This window comes from Dermacentor andersoni, chromosome 3, assembly GCF_023375885.2.
Source record: "Dermacentor andersoni chromosome 3, qqDerAnde1_hic_scaffold, whole genome shotgun sequence".
In the NCBI taxonomy this organism is placed as follows: Eukaryota; Metazoa; Arthropoda; class Arachnida; order Ixodida; family Ixodidae; genus Dermacentor; species Dermacentor andersoni.
The window spans coordinates 32873993-32895286 of NC_092816.1; the positions used below are offsets into that span (position 1 = coordinate 32873993).

The 21294-nt window shown below is 47.0% G+C and overlaps 1 protein-coding gene across 1 annotated transcript in view; it reads right to left on the reverse strand.

Annotated features, from left to right (window-relative positions):
• Positions 1–21294, reverse strand: part of LOC126520735 (uncharacterized) — a 168536-nt gene that overhangs the window by 40683 nt on the left and 106559 nt on the right. Inside the window, exons 12-13 of the mRNA XM_055064855.2 lie at positions 11019–11129; positions 985–1065 (exon numbers count right to left, since the gene is read on the reverse strand). Of these exons, the coding sequence (XP_054920830.1) occupies positions 985–1065; positions 11019–11129 (192 nt within the window). The remainder of the gene's footprint in view (positions 1–984; positions 1066–11018; positions 11130–21294) is intronic.

Consider the following 21294-nt stretch of genomic DNA (forward strand, 5'->3'; position numbering starts at 1 on the left):
ATTTATCAGTTGCTAAATGGACAGATGGCCGCTACTACAGTGCAGGCATAACTACTTGTCTAGCCGCATGCAGTCAACAAAGATTACAGGAGGCCCGCCGTTTCGCGGCATGTCGAAAGACCGCTGCCGTTGCGACGCGTACGATCGTGCGCTCGAGCAGTTCCGTACACATGATGCCTGCTTATCGCCGCTGTGAATTCATTTATAGCAAGCATTTCCTCGCGTTTGTGCGCCTGAGTCTAGCAGCATGCAAACCTTACCTGAAGTTCAACTTCGTACGCGACTCGCTTCACTTGCGATTGACACCGCGCTAAAACTTCGCCGCTTATTTCTTGAACGGCATACACGTATTCTGCGTTGCATAATTTATTGCCTTTACGCAGCGTGCCACCCCTGAAAAAATCATCGGCGCACGACATTCGCTGCAAGCCGTGGTACAACAATATTGAAAGTGGCGGGTCCATTTTGTAAACGTGCTTTCCGAAGCAGACGACCGAGCTTGGTACTACTCAGTTCAGGACAGAGTGCGCTTTTTAGCACCTTTTTCGCAGCGCCCCCTGGGCAATGCAAGAGCCCCATATGTGTCTCATATGTCTCAGGCGCCGTTCACCGAACTGCTTTGGCGTTTTTATTGTGTAGTTACCGAAGTGTAAATTCAATATTTCAGTTTTATGTAAAGTCGCGAATTAAAAAAGACAAAGTGCCAAATAATTTATCACCTTACAAAACATCCGCCACAGTCAGTACATTTGATTTCACCTTTTAGTTTTACATGTAACAAACCTTATCAGTATCGGAGCTCGGACGCAAAGAAAAAAAAAACGATTTCTCTGTTCCCATACATGCAGATAGGAGCTACTGAGGTCCTATTTAAAGCTCCTTCCCAAGGTTTCTCCGCAACAGCCCAACTACTGCAGTGCACTTCAGGTACGCAATGAGCTAAAATTAGAAATAAAGCCAATTTGTTTCAGTAGACGAACTCACCGGATTCCATTCATTAATGAGTTTGTCGTCCACACCAGTTGATGAGTTCGGGTAGAATACCATGTAGTCCAACTGTACCATCTAAAAAAGTAAAATACGCGCCATGAAGACATTGCTGCTGCACGCGCGTCAGCTGCGAATACCACATGTCCCAGTTACACATTTTGCCGCGACGCGACGAACTTGCGTTAAAACGGGGACATAGCTGAGCTTACAATACGTATCTAAAACCGGATTCACTAACTTCCATTTTGGCAATAAGGGTCAGAAAACGCAAGAATGGTGTCACTGTCGAACACAATTAACGTCGCCACATTCCGCAACAAGCAGGTATGTCCTTGTCCGCGCATCTCGCGGTGAGATCTTCAAATTGAGACTGAGAAAATTAAGTTGATCAATATTAGCAACAAATGTTTCTAGCATACAAAAAAAAACCGCAAGAACAAGCTTGGTAAGGCACAACAAAAAAAGTGCAAATCAAAAAGGGGAAAAAAAAAAAAAGACAGACGCGTGATGATTCTGCCTAAAAGCCCAGCGAGAGCTTATCGTTACGTCATAATTGACAGCGTTGCCTCAGGCAACGCTGTCAATTGAATTTTTGACGGTAAAGATTGGCTGCATACTATTCTAAAAGAACCGATCAGTGAACATGAGAGTTTAGGGAAATGTTATTGAGCCTCCCCCCCTCCCTCCCCCTACCGGTTTAAATACAGAAAACCACTCTGGAATCCATGACGTCACACACTGAACTACCCGCGCTGGAGTTCCGGTATGAAAGTTTGACCTCAATTTCCTATTTTATAAAACGGGCCTTGAAACATAATTATACCATGTGTCCCAGCTAACGTTAGCGAAGCTGTTTAATGAAAAAAAATATTATGGCAACGGGGCTTTTCAGCCTGCCGATCTTCTTCGCCACAATATATATATATAAGCTTTATTTGACAGGATACAATTTTAAGGAGGAGTGGTCGGAACCCCTCAGTCAAGGGCCGCACTGGCCTATGTCGCCTTCATGACTTGGCTAATTAAGGACTTTTGTGCTGCCAAGTCGGAACGGGCGTGCTGTGCGCGCCCCACTGCTCCATTGTGTTATTGCTATTTGGCCCACGAGGGCGCTTAGTGCACTCCCAGGTTACACGTATTAGGGTGGACAATGCCACCGCAACAAGGGACGTTGGCCCTAAGCGAGTGGGATACATGGCGTTAAACATTTTTAGGTGGGTGAATAACCCGGTCTGTATCTTGCGCCAGTCGGTGGCCTTTTCCCAGCTAAGCTGTGGGTGAGGCGGCGGGTATTTCCTGCGGACTCCGCGCTGATGAGCAAGGATATTTTTGGGATTTAAGTTGATGGAATTTTGTGAGGTACAGTGTGAGGGGTTGGGGTTATAGGAGGACGCCATCGCATGGTTAGTAGACCCTTGAGCTAACGCGTTAGCCCGTCCGTTCCCTCGTACCTCCGCGTGTCCCGAGCACAAGACTAGGCGATGACGGTGGTCGAACAATTTGGGGATTTTAACGAGGCTAGCCGCAGTCACGTGCCCATTGATAAACATACATGCGACATGTATCCCGCGAGTCTGTGACCACGACCGAGACCCTTTGCAAACGCTCCGCCTGAGCGAGGACGATCGCCACTGCTAACATTTCGGCTGAGGTGGAGGATCCCGCGGTAACCGACACGTTTATTTGCTGCTGGCAGATCGAGTTCATGACTGCCAGGGCGTACCTCCTTTGGCGGCGCTGCCCAGTCGCCTCTGCACAGAGAGCTGCGTCCGTGTACTCCATATAGTATACCTAGGGTTATCAGAGTACATCGATTGAATATGTTGTGCGAGTGCTTTGCGCCTTTCCTTCTTGTACTCGGGATGCTTGTTCTTGGGAACGGGAGCTACTGCAACCTTTTTTTTTTCAGCATTTAATCCAGCACTAGAGTGGTGAGTTGATGTAAACCGTTGCCTCGATCGCATTACTGCTATTTGCGCAGCACACAGATCACACAGCGAGATGTGTTTGGCTGAGGCGTTGTTGTGCGCCATTTTTCATAAACTCCGAGAAAGTTAGCATTCTTCTTTCCTCACAACGCACATCGCATCTTGGGAACAGTGGAAGAACTTTAATTATGGGGCTGTACGTGCCAAAACAAAAATGCCGTAGTGGCGAACTCCGGATTAATTTTTACCCCCTGGGGTTATTTAACGTGCACCTAAATCCAAGTACACAAGCAGTTTGCATATCGCCCCCGTCGAAATGCGACTGCCACGGTCGTGATCGAACCCCGGACCTCGAGCAATGCTATGGCTCTAAAGCTACTGCGGTGGACACACAGGTGTTGATTTGACGTGCGAACGTTTCCGTAATGTCGCCTAGACACAACGGTGCTTTATTCCCGGTTTGTGTCATGCATGCCGTGTGTCAGCTGTCCGCTTGACAAATCTGCATGGTGTTTATGTTTCAGAAATAGCAGAAACGTACTGTACGTTACCTTGAACTTAAATTCATCCATACTGTCCCCAGCCGCTGTCGTGTTTAGTAGTAGCGTTTCCTCGCCTTCTCGTGGCTCATTTTCCCCTCTCCTGCCCTCCCCCCATGTATGGCAACTGTGAGTAGAAGAGTGACAAGGCTGTCATTCGCTCGTTTTGCGACTGTGTCGTTTCTACCCATTCTCTGCTTCCTTTCTGCCATTCCATTTCCTCTTCTGGGTACTGTTGCACGCTAGCAGAAAGGTAAGCCCTGTAGTTTCTGCAATACTTTTGCGGTGAGTCACGGATAATTATAGCTCTCAAGAACGTATGACGGCGACGCCCAGGGAGCTTCAGAGGCCGTGGCGGCCGCAGCAGCAGCGGAAAAGTCGAAGAGGCAAAGGAAGCTTGCGATAGTGCCAAAGCCAGTTCGAAGCAAACCCTCTCGAAGCGAAGGAGCCCATCATGTGTAAGAAAACCTCGTAAGATCACGGCTCTCGAGACTAAATGGTATCTGATGGTAAGCAGAAGCTAAATCTAGCTCAGAGAATCACTGTGCGCCAGCCAAGCTGTTTAAGAAGTTCCCCAGTTTGTGGTAGCGGAATGCTGCAACTTCCCTACTACAGCTTCGTTTGGCTCTCTCAGACCTACGCAAATTCTAGACTAGCCATGTTATTTTTTTCCGGACTACGACACCAGGTCAAACCCACTCTGAGCAGTGGATGCGTAGAACGATGACCTGAATTTCCTATTTCTGTAATTGTTCTGATACCTGCTCGCCAAGGCCTAGTGGAGCTTGCTCATGCGCTGGCTGCACTGGCTGCACAGGCGCATGAACTCGCGTAAACCCTTTGACAGCTTCTAGCTGTTTTGCGTACAATTGTTCAAACGTAGAACGCAATTCATGAGGCAGGGAATTTTCTCGCGTCACTAGAAGACATCTGAGTGACGAACCCTCCATATTCATGTCATGAGAGAGAGAGAGAGAGAGAGAGAGCTCTGCATTAAAATACGATTTTTGCCTGCGCATATCAAGAGCCGCAATGCCATTTTTAGGCCAGGAACGGCTGTTCCGCCAGGTACAACGTGGAGTAGAACAGAAGCACACTGGCCGTGCAATGAGAACATAGCAATGAAGCATCCTTGGAGTAGTCAAAAAGTTGTACGGATGTAGACCTCAAAAGATAGGCAGCAGAAAAGTATCACCGGCCAGTATTGAAACCGATGAAACCATGTCGTTAAACAAATACAAATATTTCCCTTCAGTTACGGACAATGCATAAATTCTTTTCATACAGCTCCAGATGTCGCAAACACAGTATGATAGTCCGAGCCAAACGTGTTATAGTAACTTTCTTCGACAAGTCTAACTTTATTTTCAGGACGTGCTTGAAGGCTTGCGCACAGATTCCAAATTATCATTTTTTTTTACGTTGGCGGCACCTGTGTTTCTTAGACTTATATACTGAGGGCTATTTTCAAGGTGCTCCGTTAAGCCACGGCAGTAAGATTCTTTTTCAAGCATATATTAGTCTGCGTCTTATGGCATGTTGTTAAGAATGGCGAGCATCCCCCACTCTCCGTCGCTGCAGCAAGACTGCGTTCGAAGAAGCGGGCTTTGTGCTGAAAACCGCCCCCATCCACGAGCCCCATCTCCGTTGTGACGAAACGGGTTCGACTGACGAACTATTGTACCCGAGGTCCCCGGCGCGAACCTGATTTCGCTACGCATGAGCAAGCCGCGGCGGGACAACGAGCTACTCAGGATGTCTCCGAGCTTCCCGGAACGACTCGCCTCTGTCGTCGGCTTCAGTCCTTCGCACCTGTGTGTTTGCGTGTGTATGTGCGTCACCTTGTCGCAGGAGGCGGCTAGTTTTGCGATGACGAAACGAACATTCGCTGCCTTGTATCGCCGAAGGACCGAGCGTTTAAAAACGGCTGTTGGGCGGAGGCTCGACACACTTCTCTCGTGCAGTCAGGTTGGACTGACACACTTTCTCTTGAGCAGTCATGTTGGACTGACACTCTTTTTCTTAAGCAGTCATGTTAGACTGATTTAATTTCTGTAAATAAACCCATTTTCCTCGTTCTCGATGAGAAGCAGTTCTTCCCTTCATCAACGTCCTCAGCGGGTTTAAGTTGGACGACGGCATGGGCCAGCTACCTTCGAATTCATGCCGGACTCCAATCTTGGCAACGGATCTCGAGCGATGGGATTGAGCCCCCAATCCTGACAATGTGCATTTGCTACAGTTTTTCCATCTTTGATTTGGAGCGATCGTATCTTCTCAGCTATGAACTTGCGCTTTCGTTCGTGAGAGTTCTTTGCCTCCTGTGCACACCTGATCATGTTGCCCAGTAATGGGAAATGCATGAGAAAACACTAAAGACTCTTCCAGCAGAAGGCATTCACGTAAGAAGTCGCCAATAGATTTTTTAAAAGCTGTGGTCGCGTATCATGTCGTCAGTCAAATCACCGAAATCGCATGATGCTACGAGTCTTCGTGGCGCGGTGAAATAATCGGTCCGCAGCCTCATCTCCCGTTGGAGCTCGCGGACGGAAACGATGACGCGCTAAGTGATGTTTACTGTTCTCTTGTAGTGTCCTTCCAACACCGCAAGGGCGCTGTCACTCTCATCATGGCTGGTAGATGTCACGCCTGCGCTGCTTGTTACCGTAGTAGGCGGGCGCTTCGCTGCATTCAAAGCTACGTTATGCTTCCAGGCCCAAGCAGTTGAGAAGGATCCCTTTATGACGTTTTGCAGGCAGCTCAAATAGGAGCCCGATGCCGCCATGTAATTCTGGGACGCCTGGATCCACTGCTCCCATTGAATGGTCGGGGTCCAGGCGAAGGCCGGAACGGTTGCGGCGGTTCAAAACCCGAACTACTCCTTAAAGCATTAAGCAATAAAGCACTTATCCGCGATGGGCTTCTGTACGGCCGCAATTACTTATCTGATGACCGTAAATGGTTGCTGGTGATTCCTCGCAGTCTACGCTCCGACATCTGTGCCTCTTCATGCGAACCCACAATGCACCCATACCGGAGTATTAAATACCTATACACGCCTACGGCTTCGGTACTACTGGCGTGTAATGTACCACTGATGGTCCCAGTGCCAACGCCGCAAGAGCCCGCCTACCCGACCAGTGGGCCGCTCCAACCCCATACCTTATCCCGCCCGGCCTTTCGACCGCATCAGAATAGATTTGTACGGGCCCCTCCCGAATACTCCAAATGGCAGCCGCTGCGTCACCGTCGCTGTGGACCACCTCACGCGATACGCCTAAACTTCAGCGCTTCCGTCTGCCACATCACGCGAAGTCAACCTTGTTTTTTACCCGCCATGGTTGCTCAGTGGCTATGGTGTTGGGCTGCTGAGCACGATGTCGCGGGATCGAATCCCGGCCATTCGATGGGGGCGAAATGCGAAAACACCCGTGTGCTTAGATTTAGGTGCATGTTAAAGAACCCCAGGTGATCAAAATTTCCGGAGTCCTCCGCTAAAGTGGTTTTGGCACGTAAAACCCCATAATTTAATTTTTTAACCTTGTTCATTCTCCATAGACTGGTTCTTGGGTAATGTGCGCTGTTAGGAATGGCCGGACGGGGTGGCAACGTGCCAGCTTTCAGCCCGCTGCACGTGTTCCAATCCAACCAGAAGGGGCGCACTTCAGAGAACTGCGGATGACCGGCAGCCACGTGGCGCGCGGTCAGCTCAGGAATGTGGTACTCGGCAGCGCCACCCTTGACGGAGCAGAGTTCTACGAAGCCCTCTGACGTCGGCTCCGTACTCTTTTCACCTGTGTGTATGTGCGGCACGTGTATGACAGCCCTCATCCTCCAAAAGGGCGGGTCATCTACGGTGACGTCGAACGGTGACGTCGAACGATGACTGGACGAACGTTTCCGTCCACTGGGACTCAAGGGGGGACCAAGGGCTTATAAGCAGCGATTGCCGGCTGCTAGAGTGAGCTCGTGTCGTGCTCGTCGTCGGGAGCTGAGTGCTCGTTGTCATGCTAGAAATGTACTAGTGAGCTGTGTGCTCGTAAGCTGTTTGCTGTAGGTTAGTCTTCCGGGCTCCATATGGGAGTCACGCTAGACTGCCAATGTATATTGTTTTAAATGTAAATCCTGAAAATAAATCCTGCTCGCCTAGTCCTGTCGCCCCAAGGTCCTCCCGACAACTATACGACCGCTCCAAGTTCTAATAGCGCCTAATGAGCTACTGAGCGATCGCGGACGTTCCTTCCTCTCCGACGCCGTAGAAGCCCTTCTACGTGAAGGCAACATTGTCCATCGCACTACCAGCGCATATCATCTCCCAACCAATACAATGACTGAGCGCTTTAAATGAAAACTAGGCGACATGCTTGGTATGCACGCTTCCATTGACCACACCAATTGAGACCAGATATTGCCCTCTGTTACGTATACTCACAACAGCGCCGCTTAGTCTACCACAGGATTCTACCCGTTCCTCCTCCTTTACGGCCATGAGCCTTCCTCCTCCATGGAAACAACTTCCCATATCACCCTGATGTCTCGGAATCCATAACTACATCTGAAGTCTTCACCTATGCTGAGGAATCTCACCAGCTCGTGCGCAAACTTACCATGCAAGACCAGGCCTGCCAAGAAAGACTGCCCCGACCTCTTCATCGTCATATTCACCAGTTACATTGGTGTGGCTACGCGTTCTCTTCTGCGCGCCCTGCCTTTCCACAAAGCTGCTGCCTAGTTATGACGGTGTTCTACGTCAGGCGTCCTCGGTCAGCTACGTCATCGAGCCCCTCCAGTCTTCTACGGAATAACGGCGCGGCGACCGCGAAACAGTTCGCGTCGGACGGCTGAAACCGCTCTACGATCTGCCAGTACCACCGTTTCGTTAAGTCGCCTTTTTGCCCTTAGGTTGGCTCGTTCTTCGTGCCAGGGTGGGTGGGAGACACGGGGGGGGGGGGGGGGGATTGTAGTGACAAAACGGACGCCAGCAAAAGACATGAAAGAAGACTACTGTTGGTGCTCGCGCTTGCTCTGCTTGGCCGTTGACCAGGTCACTTTCATCTCTTTTGATACGTTTGATGAGTCACACTCAGAGATAAACGTGTACCTGCAAGACGATAGAAATACAGATGAGACGCCACGGTTCCTGACCTCGTTTAGTCTATTCTTTTTCTTCATCCGGCGCTCGCCCAGCCCTTGCCACCAATGGGGCTGTAAGTGACAGCGACGCCATATATAACAGATTCGCTCGTAGGAATTATGCCCTCGCCAAGTGAGGGAAGCGGTAATTTATTGTCGATTGCTCGATGTATATGTACAGCGTAGAGCTGAGCGAAAAGGGGATGGAGCCGGCCGATCGTCACGAGGGCTTCACAAAGTGCTGCCGCGAACCAAACAATGCCTTGAAAGATTCAACAACCACGGAAGGTTTATTTCCCAAGAGTCAACGCTCAGATAGAAACCCAGGGAGGGAATCGGCTACGGTAGCTCACTGGCCATATATAGCGGTGCGCTGCTGAGCTCAAGGTCGGTGGTTCGATCGGCGGCCACGGCGGCTCTTTTTCAAAAGCGGCGAGATTAAGAAAATGGTCGTGTACTTTTACACTCAGAAACACGTATAAAAGAGCCGCAGTTGGTGAAAATCCGTAGATCCCTGCTATGGTGTGCGTCATATTCATATCATGCCATTGGCATGTAAATCACATAACTTTTGTGTTCAAGCGAGGTAGGCGTGGCGTCAGAGCAGGTTGACTAGCCTAGGTTTGGTTGTTGTTGTTGTTGTAGCCTGTCACACGTACGGCTCCTACCCACGATGGGAGGCTGGCCAAGAAATGGGTGGATTATTCCAAATTAATATGGAGCATACATTTCCGAATATCTATGGAATATGCATTGAATAGCGTAGAAGTAGCTGTTGAAATAAAATCAGGAAAGTCATATGGAATGAGTATTAATTAATTTAAAAGTACAAAAAGAAATAGAATTTAGCAGGGCATTCGTTTAGATTATGTAAGAAATGTTTGGACAGTGAAGCAAGCAAGCAGGCTTATGTACCCGACATCATACTCTCTCGTAATCTCTTTCTTTCCTCCGAGGCTATACACGGTTGCCGGGAGATGTCCTTTACAGTGCATCACCGACAGAAGCCATAGGAGAATACTCTCCGCACGCTCGGCAGTTAGAAGTTACCGCTAGCTTATAACGTTATGAGGATTTATCTATGATTATCTAGATCTATAACGTTGTGAGGACTTATCATGATCGGCTGGACATGACCTGCCGGTCATCTCCAGCCGATCACCGTCCCTGTGGAACCGTTCTTTTGTGTTGGATTAGACCTCCTCGGTCCCTTTCCCACGTCATCCTCTGGGAACAAATGGGTAGCCGTCGCAACTGATTACGCCACCCAATACGCTATCACGCGGGCTCTCCCTACCAGTTGCGCCACTGACGTCGCGGACTTTCTTTTGCGTGACATTATCTTACTTCATGACGCCCCGCGACAGATGCTTACTGACCGTGGTCGTAACTTCCTCTCGGAAGTTATCGCCGACATTGTGCGTTCCTGCTCCATTCAACACAAGCTGACTACCTCATACCATCCTCAAACCAATGGCCTGACAGAGCGGGTAAACCGTACTCTTACCGATCTGCTGTCCAAGTACGTTTCCAAGGACCACCACGACTGGGACATTACCCTTCCTTACGTCACATTTGCGTACAATTCTTCCCGGCACGACACCACCGGTTTTTCTCCATTTTATCTGCTGTACGGTCGCGAACCGACCTTGCCCCTAGACACGGCACTTCCTCCTGCTGCGATCTCAACAAGCGAGTATGCCCGCGGCGCCATCGCCCTCGCCGACCATGCACGCCAGTTTGCCCGTGCTCGACTGACGGCCTCGCAAACCACTCAGCAGCGTCAGTACAACGCCCGCCACCGTGACGTACAGTTTTCGCATGGTGCGCTCGTGCTCCTGTGGTCGCCCTCTCGTCACGTCGGACTTTCAGAGAAGCTCCTTTCGCGATACACAGACAGGGCCCTACCGCGTGCTGCGCCAGGTGACGCCTGTGACATATGAAATTGCTCCTATGCATTCAACCCCGTCCTCTACACTGGCATCTAGTGATGTTGTGCACGTCAGTAGGCTCAAGGCCTACTTCACTGCTTCCAAGTCCGGCGTTTAGTCGCTCCGGGACGGCGCTTTTGCCGCCGGGGGTAGTGCTACGGAACAGTATTTGCGATGACAAAGAGACGAGCAGGGTGAAAACGACGACGACGATTAGAGGCTAGCGCGGGCTGTTGCCTCTTGGCAAAGTGCGTCGTATTGCCTTGTAAATATACTTGTGTATAGCTTTTCGTCGGCGTCTTTCTACGTAACAATATTAACAGATGAACGACCATGTTTTGGCCAGAGCGAAAGGAGCAGACAGACTGAAAAGCTTTTCTTTTCTTTTCTTTTCTTTTCTTTTCTTTTCTTTTTTTTGCTTGCGCGGGAAGCGACGGCAACAGCGCTGCTACTTTTCTGGCGTCACATGTGTTAACATATCTCCAGCATATACTCACCTTGGTGTACAAGCCAGCTCGAGACTTTTCGCTAGAAGCGGCCGACAGGGCGTACGAGTGAATGAAGGCGTCAATTAACGAAGACATGTACTTCATACCAAGGGTAAAAGCCTGCATAGGAAAGACACGAAAGCGTCAGATGTATCGTAAGCGCTTTTTTTACCAGTGAGCAGCTCTAAGTCACTGCGCTTTCTCGGCATGTGGCACTATTCAGATTATGCGTTACGGCACTTGTGCGTCTTTATACAAACGAAACGCAAGCGGAGAAGGCGGTCGCAAGGCGAAGTTTCAGAAATAGAATTCACGGACGCTCGTTTTATTGCCTTTGTTTCAATCATGACCAGGCATTAGGAAGGATGGATGGATGGATGTTATGAGCGTCCCCCTTTGGAACGGGGCGGTCTGTTGCGCCACCAAGCTCTTGCTATTATACTGCCTAATGTCCTACCTAGGTTGAACAATTAAAAAAAACACTATGAAGTACCACAACCAAATTTTCTTATCCCCTATTGCGAACTGTGCTTTTGTACGTCTCCGTTTTTTGTCGTTTGCCTACTTTTATTCCACCAATCCTCCAATCGCCTCTAATCCTAATCCCTATTGCGGAAATGTTTACGTTTACACTGCTCTCGCTGAACCCAAGGGCTTCAAGGAGGCCAATGGTGCATAAATCGACCACTGGGTAGACGTCTTCACATTCTAATAAAACATGCTCCATAGTTTCCCTACATTTACCGCAGCAAGCTCATGCTTCTTCTTCCTTCTTATATCTCGCTTTCTAGGCGTGTGTTCTAAGGCATCCCGATCTCGCTTCGAAAAGTAATGAGTAATGAGCTTCCCTTTGAGTTATCATAAATTGTTTCTTTCCTGATTTCGTTTCTTCCTCTTAAGTAGTTACTCATGGCAGGTTTCTTTTCCATTGCCGCCACCCATGAGATTATTTCGGCCTCTCTGACTTTCCGCTTGACGTTCTTTGTTGATGTGTTGCCCACCCTACAGGCCGCACACTTGCTGGTAAGCTTCCTAGTTCTTTTCCTCCACTGTGAATCAATGTTTTTCCTGTACAGATACCTCCACACTTTCCCAGCCCATTTACTTTCTTCCATATTCCTCAGTCGTTCTTTATACTCAATTTTACTGCGAGCTTCCCTCACTTCAAAACTAGTCCAGCCCATACCACCCTGCATAGCTTCATTTGTAGTCTTCCCGTGAGCGACCAATGCGAGGCGACCCACTGACCTTGGGTTCCCATCGAGTCCTGATTGTACCCCTGATTTAAAGCAAACAACCGCATTTCCAAAAGTAAGTCCTGGAACCATTACACCCTTCCACATACCTCGGAGGACCTCGTACCTATTGTATCCACATAGCGCTCTGTGCTTCATTATGGCTGCATTTCTCTTCCCCTTCACTGTTATTGCTTTGTCCTGTGGTTACACAGGGCGATGTCCATAGGGACATCGTCGAACAGCGCCTTTAGCGGCTGCTCCTGCAAACATGCGCTTTTTCTATGGGAGAGCGTCGTTTTTAGCAGATAACTAATCATACAAGCCATATTTTAATATATCCCCATGGAAATAGGCTCCACGCGCCTAGCCTCACATCTCATGCAAGCACCATTACTTAAGGCCATTAATTACCACCATTAGTTACGGCCTAAAACCTGTTACAAATTGCGGGCGAAGTTTGAAGTATGAGAGTTTATGGAAAATTGGGAGTCTATGGTACACAAATTAGGAGGCTTTCCTGGCTAGCAAAAAGGGATTTGCGATGGAGCTATGGCATCGAATGGTATATTCGCGGAGATTTATCAACTTCGATGACTAAGCTTTCAGCAGGTTGCTGCAGCAATTCTTGAAATGGCAAAAAAGTCGTTCCAAAATCGCAGTTTTCTTAACAAGGTCGCGGAATTTACCATGGCAGATATACAAGCCTGGTTTTTGCCTGCAGCAGCCGGTCGAGCTGATTCCGAGCGCTTTGAACGGCACCAGATGGGAAGCGCTGATACCGCTAGCGCGAAGTAGCATGTTCGAAGCCTGGTGCGCCCTACATTCTTTTTTTTTATCACTTGTCGCTGCTTATTGTGGCAGTTTTTCGCCAGATGGCATATTACGAAATGCAGGTCATTTAGTTACGATCTTGTTTTGTTTCATCTGCACCAACATTTTCGTACAAAATATAGCTAGCTGGCTTCGTGAACATGTGAACGTGCTTCTAAACTCTTTTTGAACTTTAAGTAGAACGCATTTTTGACACTAAATCCCGATAACGCGTTTTGAAAGTTCATTTCTTTCTGAAGGAGAAGATTTATGAAGATATCACTATGTAATATAATAATAATAATAATAATATCCTTTATTTCATGAAAATAGTACACATTCAAAAAACCGGTCAGCCCAAGCCATGGAGGCTTATCGGGCTGTACTCGGCAGTCAGCGACAAGTACTAAAAAAAATGAAAATAAAGCATGGTTAGCAAGCTATAAACAGAAGTACTTAAGGAAGGGAACTGCGCTAAAAAAAACACGGACGAGTAATGACATGGACGGGCGCAAACTCGCGACTGATTTTTTTCAGAAGGAACATGAATATATATATACCTAGATTCTTACGCAATCATTGCCTAAGCGCACATGCCAAGAACGTTCTCTCTTTCTTATACAAAATGATACTAGGGTCGCTTACGCATTCATCACCTGACTTATCAATGTAAAAAGCCTCTGCGAGTTCACGTGCTACCTGGTTATGACTGCGCCTTAAGATTTTGGTTCTAGCCAGCAAAGGCTGGCATGCTTTATCAGGCGTAGCCAAAGGGCATGCGCCGCAATGCAAGGCCAAATTTGACCCTTTTCCGTTAACCATAGAAAGCTTGTGTTCCCTTAGTCGTTCATTTATACAACGGCCCGTCTGGCCAATGTAAACTTTTCCACATGTCAGGGGAATTTCATACACAGCCCCGACCGAACACCTGACAAACTGGGTGGCGTGACGTTTTGTGCAGTCTCGCACGCATTCCTCGCCGGAGACAATCCGGGGGCACAAAGAGGCCAACTTGCGCGGGGCAGAAAATACCACCGGCACACCGTAGCGATTGGCTACATTCTTTAGGTTGTGGGAGACCCTATGAATATAGGGGAGAACCGCCGGTCTGGTCTTCGGTTGACCGCCACCTTCTCGAGGTGTTCTAGGTTTCAAGCCTTGCAGAAGCTTCTCTGCCACAGCAGCCACGACGGAAACGGGAAAACCAGCCTTCTGTAACCTGCCAATCTGATTGTTGAGGCTGTCCTTTACCAGGTGATCACATGATTTCTGCAGGGCTTCCTTCAGGCACAGCATAACAATGGCGCGTTTTACCGTCTTAGAATGAGCGGACTCAAAAGGCAACAGGTCTTTCCGGGCTCGTGGTGAGTACATCCAACACGTGTGATCTGGTGTTAAAGTGATGTTAATATCTAAAAACTGCAATCTATCCTGTTCAGGTAATTCGTGGGTGAAGGTTAGACCCCTCCCGTGTCGTTTAAAGACAGATAAGGTCTCTTGCACGGTAACCGTGTGCGTCAAACCGGGTTGCTTCATAAAAATCACCAAATAGTCGTCCACGTATCTAAAAACTCTCAGAACTATCTTGTCGTCCAAATAATACACCAGATCACGATCAATGCTGGCCAGGAAAATGTTAGCCAGTACCGGTGCCACACAAGACCCGATGCAAATGCCCTGACGTTGAACATGAAAACGGTTGTCAAAAGTTACAAAAGTGGACTCAAGATAAAATTCTAGTAGCTTCATGAAATTGTCCACGGTTAGGCCGCTAGTATTCTGAAAATCTACTACACCATTTTCGTCGATGCAAGACCTAACTGCACAAAATAGGTCCTCATGCGGTATAGAAAAGAACAGGTTTTCTATGTCAAAAGAGACAGCGTAACCTAAAGATGAGGAACCCTGTAGGAAAGAAACCACATCACCTGAATTCTTCACAACAAAAGGGTCTTGTATAACTAAATTCCTTAAACACTTTTGGAGAAAAGAGCTAATCTCTCGTTGCCACGTATCCCTTTCACTCACAATACACCGGAACGGCTTGTCATCTTTGTGCGTCTTCACGGTAAAAAACAGTTCTAGGCTATTGCGCTTACAGTTGTTAACAGCTCTTGAAAGTCTATCTAAAGCCAAGTCCTTGCACAGTTCTATGGCTTGAGCCTTTACCTTGGAAGTCTTCACGTTTTTGGTGACAAAGTTCCTTCCGACGGCCTCAACGGCTTTGTCGTGAAACATCCCCTTTGGTAGCACGGCAAATCCTCCCTCCTTGTCCGCCTGTAGAAGCATCAGCTGTTGTTCCTTGAAGAAAGAGACGACTTCTTCGGCGTCCCTTTCCACAGTTGAATGTCTTAGGCACGCAGACACTTGAGTTTTGGTGGCCGTACGCAGTAGGCACTCGACCCCATCAAGAAGACACCTTTCACGGTCCTCTTCACCAGTTTTGCGCGCCACTTGTCGATTCAACGACAGCAACTCGTGCGCTGGCACATTAGGCTCCATGCTGAACTTAGGTCCTTTCTTTAGCACATCGGCTACTTTGGGTGGTAGTACCGTGTCGGCCAGCAGAGAAATCGCACAGCCAAGACTTTTTTCTCTAGGCCTGCCCTTCGGAAGCCGCAGCAAAAGGCACCCCCACCAAAATTCGACCGCTTGGGAAGTCTGTCGCCGATAGGACTGTAACCTGGCTTCACCTATCCACTCGGAGTCTGTGCTAAAGGCGAGCAACCGCAGCCAGTGATTTAAAAGCCTGATTTGGCGCCATAGCTCCGATCTCAATATTTTGCAGAGGCGCTTTAAATGACCAACAGACGGTAACACGTGGCCAAAAAGAGCTGTGAATTCTATCGGTACTAAATTCTTTTTGAGGCAATAGCCGAAAAAACGGGCACGGCAGGTCGCAGACACAATGGAGCTTATCAAAGTAGGTACATTACAGTTTGACGGGGAAACACAAAAGAAAGGGCACAAAAGAAAGGGCGGTTCTCCCCTATATTCATAGGGTCTCCCACAACCTAAAGAATGTAGCCAATCGCTACGGTGTGCCGGTGGTATTTTCTGCCCCGCGCAAGTTGGCCTCTTTGTGCCCCCGGATTGTCTCCGGCGAGGAATGCGTGCGAGACTGCACAAAACGTCACGCCACCCAGTTTGTCAGGTGTTCGGTCGGGGCTGTGTATGAAATTCCCCTGACATGTGGAAAAGTTTACATTGGCCAGACGGGCCGTTGTATAAATGAACGACTAAGGGAACACAAGCTTTCTATGGTTAACGGAAAAGGGTCAAATTTGGCCTTGCATTGCGGCGCATGCCCTTTGGCTACGCCTGATAAAGCATGCCAGCCTTTGCTGGCTAGAACCAAAATCTTAAGGCGCAGTCATAACCAGGTAGCACGTGAACTCGCAGAGGCTTTTTACATTGATAAGTCAGGTGATGAATGCGTAAGCGACCCTAGTATCATTTTGTATAAGAAAGAGAGAACGTTCTTGGCATGTGCGCTTAGGCAATGATTGCGTAAGAATCTAGGTATATATATATTCATGTTCCTTCTGAAAAAAATCAGTCGCGAGTTTGCGCCCGTCCATGTCATTACTCGTCCGTGTCTTTTTTAGCGCAGTTCCCTTCCTTAAGTATGTACGACCGACTCGCCCAACAACGTGCTCTCCTGTATAAACAGAAGCAATTTACAAAAAGCAAACTACAACGAAAAAGGAGGCTACAACACAAAAGCAAAGTACCACAAACAAAACGTTAGCTACGAGCAAACGCAAGCTAGAAAAGATACAAAGTGAAACAGACAAGGATACACACCAATCTAGACCAAACGAGACTAATCGAAACTATAGGACGGGCTCTAGTGAATGACAACTAAGCAGAAGAATAATTAGTTTTGAGGTACAGCTTGAGTGTCCGTTTTGATGAGATAGAGTACAGTTCAGTGGGTAAAGAAATAAAAACGTTAGGAACATAATATTCTCTGGTATAACGACCAAAACGGGTATAACACCGCGGGGTAGTGAACGTATTATGGTGCCTCAGTGGTCTGGCAGGAATCAACGGAAAAAGAAAATCACTGTTCCAAAAATGTTTTATCACCACAGTTTGAAAAAATAATGCTTCAAATGAAGGTAACTGCAAAAAGGAAAATAGGTTAGTATTAGGAGGAATGGTCTCATTGTATGCAACGTTGCGAAGAACAGATTTCAGAATAGAATTCAATTTTGCGCGCCATGTAAATGAACAGTGATAAAATATGGTAATTCCGTATCTAAGATAACTGTACACAAGTGCGTGAACAATGACTTTCCGGACAGAAAACGGGAACAGGTATCTGGAGTTATACAGAAGACAGGACCCTGAACGTAGCTTTTTGCTAATACCTGTAAAATGAGTGTTCCATGTCCATGTTCCATGTTTGCCTCTACAGCTGGGTCATGGGAAAGGCGTGTTTGCGTGACTCTTGTGCTGCTTGAAACGTACTAAAACATTGCGTCCAGTGTGCGCAGATAAAAGACAGAAAAGTAGCAACGCCAGGAGCCGCATACGTAGTATTCGTATAAAGGAATACGGTTGGAGGTATTTAACCGAGTATACATTTGCATTATATCAAGCAGGCTTTTTCGTGCTTATCTTGGGGGCAAACGGAGGCTATCCGTATTATTGCACATGTTTGCTTGCTTAGTACAAGCCGATACCTCTTGTGGAGAAATAAGGTAGTTGTGGAATCTCTGTAGATATTTTCCAAGATATTTACGTAAGCCTCCTGTACTCCTTGATTACGTAATGCTTTTATGACTGCTGGTATCTCTACTGAATCAAATGTCGTTTCGTATTCTATGAAAGCCATATAGAGAGGCTGATTGTTCCCTGCAGAGTTTCTTTATTACCTGATTGATAACAGAAATGTGATCCATTGTACAGTATCTTTTCCTGAAATTTGCCTTTTCTCTTGCTTGAGTGAAGTGTCTCCCTTATTCTATTGAAAATTGGTGAATATTTTATACAATACTAGAATTGAGCTAATGGGCCTATAATTTTTCAGTTCTTTAACGTCTCCCTTTTTGTGGATTACGAGGTGTGACACAAAAATAATGAGACTGGTCCAGTAACTTATCGTACTTACTGAGTCAGTTCTCTGCGACATTATCACCTTCAAAGCAGTCCCCCTCAGCATTCACACACTTCTGCATTCGGTGCTGCCATTGCTGGTAACAGTTCTGGAACGAGGTTTTTGGAAGGCCCTTCAGGAGATTCTCTGCTTTTGCCTGAACCTTTTCAAGTGAGGTAAAATGGGTTCCCTTTAAGTAAGATTTAACTTCAGGAAATAAAAAAAGTCGCGTGGAGCCAAATCAGGTGAATAAGGAGGATGCCTCATCACAGTAATGTTCTTGCTGGTCAGTAACTGCTTGACAGATAGGGCCGTGTGAGCGGGTGCACTGTCCTGGTGCAACAGCCATACATCACTCCACAACTGTGACCTCTTCTTCCTAATATTTTCACGAAGTCTTTTTAGTACTTCAATGTAGTAGTGTTGATTAACAGTCTGACCTCTGGGAACCCACTCAATCATTAGAATTCCATTAATGTCAAAGAAGACAACATTGCCTTGAATTTTGATTTTGACATGCGTGCTTTTTTGGGTGGTGGGGATCCCGGAGACTTCCACTGCATTGACTGGCGCTTACTTTCTGGGTCATAGGTAAAAACCCATGTCTCATCACATGTTACAACAGATTCCAACAAATTTGGCTCGTTTGCAATGCGTTCTAACATGTCCACACGCATGTCTTTACGGCACTGTTTTTGGTGATCGGAGAGAACTTTTGGAACAACCTTCGCACAAATCTTCCTCATTCCTAATTCGTCCGTTAAAATGCGCCGAACAGCTTCCCTATCCAAGTTAACCAACTGCGCCACTGCACGAACACTTAATCTTCGGTCACCACGGATCACATCACGAACTTTGGCAATGTTTTGCTCTGTAATCGCTGACCTTGGGCGCCCAGCACGTTCATCATCTTCCACACTGTCCCTTCCCCCTGAAAACCGCTTAAGCCATTCAAACACACGGGCACGAGACAAAGTTTCATCTGCATAAGCCTCGTTTAACATTTGAAATGTTTCCGTGGATGATTTCTTAAGTTTCACAAGAAACTCGATGTTGATTCGCTGTTCGGTTTTTCCATCAGACATTTTTCCGGCAGAAGGCAGTTGCACGTGTTCACTCAATGACGCAGCACTTCCAACTGGCGTGACTGGTTCCGTCGAAACTGGGCGCATGAAAAGAGGAGGTGTGTGGGATGACGTAAGCAAAACAGTTGTTGCCAACTCCAATCTTTTTTCAAGCTACACACTTAGTCTCGTTTCTTTTGTGTCACACCTCGTAGTATGATGTTGGCATTTTCCCAGTACTCTGGGACCCTTGAAGTTTTGATAGACACTTCGTACAAAGGGCTGCTAGTTTTTCAATCATTATGTCTCCTCTATCTTTGATTAAATCGACCGGTAGTCCATCTTCTCCTGCCGCTCTTTTCCGTTTCGTGTCTTGTAAGGCTCTTCTAACTTCATCGCTAGTTATAGAAGGAGCTTCTGTAACCTGTTCATTACTACTTCGAAAGGAGGTATCGTGGCTGCACTGGGTATTGTACAGGTCAGTATAGAATTCTTCCGCTGCTTTTACTATATCTTTGAAATCGCAGACGATATTACCCTGCTTATCTTTCAATGCACGTTTTTTGGCTTGTCCTATACCAAGTTTCCTTTTCATTGATTTCATGCCGCGTCCATTTTTCATCGCTTCCTCAGTCTTTCTTACGTTACAATTTAGAATATCCCTTATTTTCTTCTTGTTGATCAGTTCTGACAATTCCACGAATTCTATCTGATCTCTTGAGTTGGACACTTTCATTCTTTGTATTTTCTTTACTAGGTCCTTCATTGCTTGGGAGAGCTTACCTATTGGTTGCTTTGGTGCGTTACCTCCCACTTCAATTTCCGCTTCTGAAGTCAGCCCAGTCACGGTTTCATTCATTATCTCTATGTCATCTTCATCTCGCTGTTCTGAGGCTGCATACTTGTTTGAAAGTACTTGCCTGGATAGGTCTGCTTTCATCCTTATTCCCTCTATGTTGGCCTGCTTGTTCTCGACCAATTTCGCTTTTTTCTTTTCAAATTGAGATGGATCTCAGCCCTCACTATCCTACGGTCACAGAACTTTACACTACGTAACACTTCTACATCCTGTACTATGCTGGGATCAGCAGAAAGTATGAAATCAATTTCTTGTTTCAACATTAAGGCTTTTCCAGGTCCACATTTTGTTGCTACGCTTGCCGACGAAGGTGTTCATTTTCGGAGCTTATTCATTTCCGCTAATTCTACCAACATCTCTCTTCTAGTGTTTCTGAAATCGACGCTGTAGTTGCGAATTGCTTGTTCACCAGCCTCCTTTTTCCTCACTTTTGCATTAAAGTCGCCCATTACTACAGTATAACGAGTTTGTACTTTTATCATCACTAATTCTACATCTTCATAAAACTGATCTAGTTATACATCATCCTGACTGTAGGTTGGAGCGTAGGCCTGTACTACCTTTAATCTATACCTCTTATTAAGTTTTATTACGACTACTGCTACCCTCTCATTAATGCTGTAGAATTCGTCAATGTTGCCCACTATGTCCTTATGGATTAGGAATCCTACTCCATACTGCTTCTTATCTGGAAGCCCTCTATAGCAGAGGACGTGTCCATCAGGCAGCACTGTGTAAGCCTCACCAGTTCTTTTAACCTAAGGACTTCCCCAGCGTGACGCGAACTTTTCAACGAAAATGGAGCAATACCATATACAGCAACTATTAGAAATTCTCGCCCTGAACTATCTATTTTCTAAACACATTTAAAAAAAAACACAATATCTAATATGCCCACGGGCGAAAAGAATAAAGCTGTTAAAGAAGCACTTGCTTGGTATCATTCCAATAAGACACAGCGTGATTTAGACCCTTTACAAACGAGGCAGGGTGAAAACCTCGCACCTCAAAAAAAAATCAACAGTTATGCACGAAGCAACTAGCAAAAGCTTAAGATGCGCGAAGCCACGCATAAAATAGATGCAAAAACATGAAGTGCGTGACAGCTGGTGCGAGGATTTATCGGGCCCCATAAAACCAACAATTTCAGTTCTTGCAAGCTTCTGTAGTTTTAACATGCAACACAATGCGATCGTGCAGTCGTACTGCG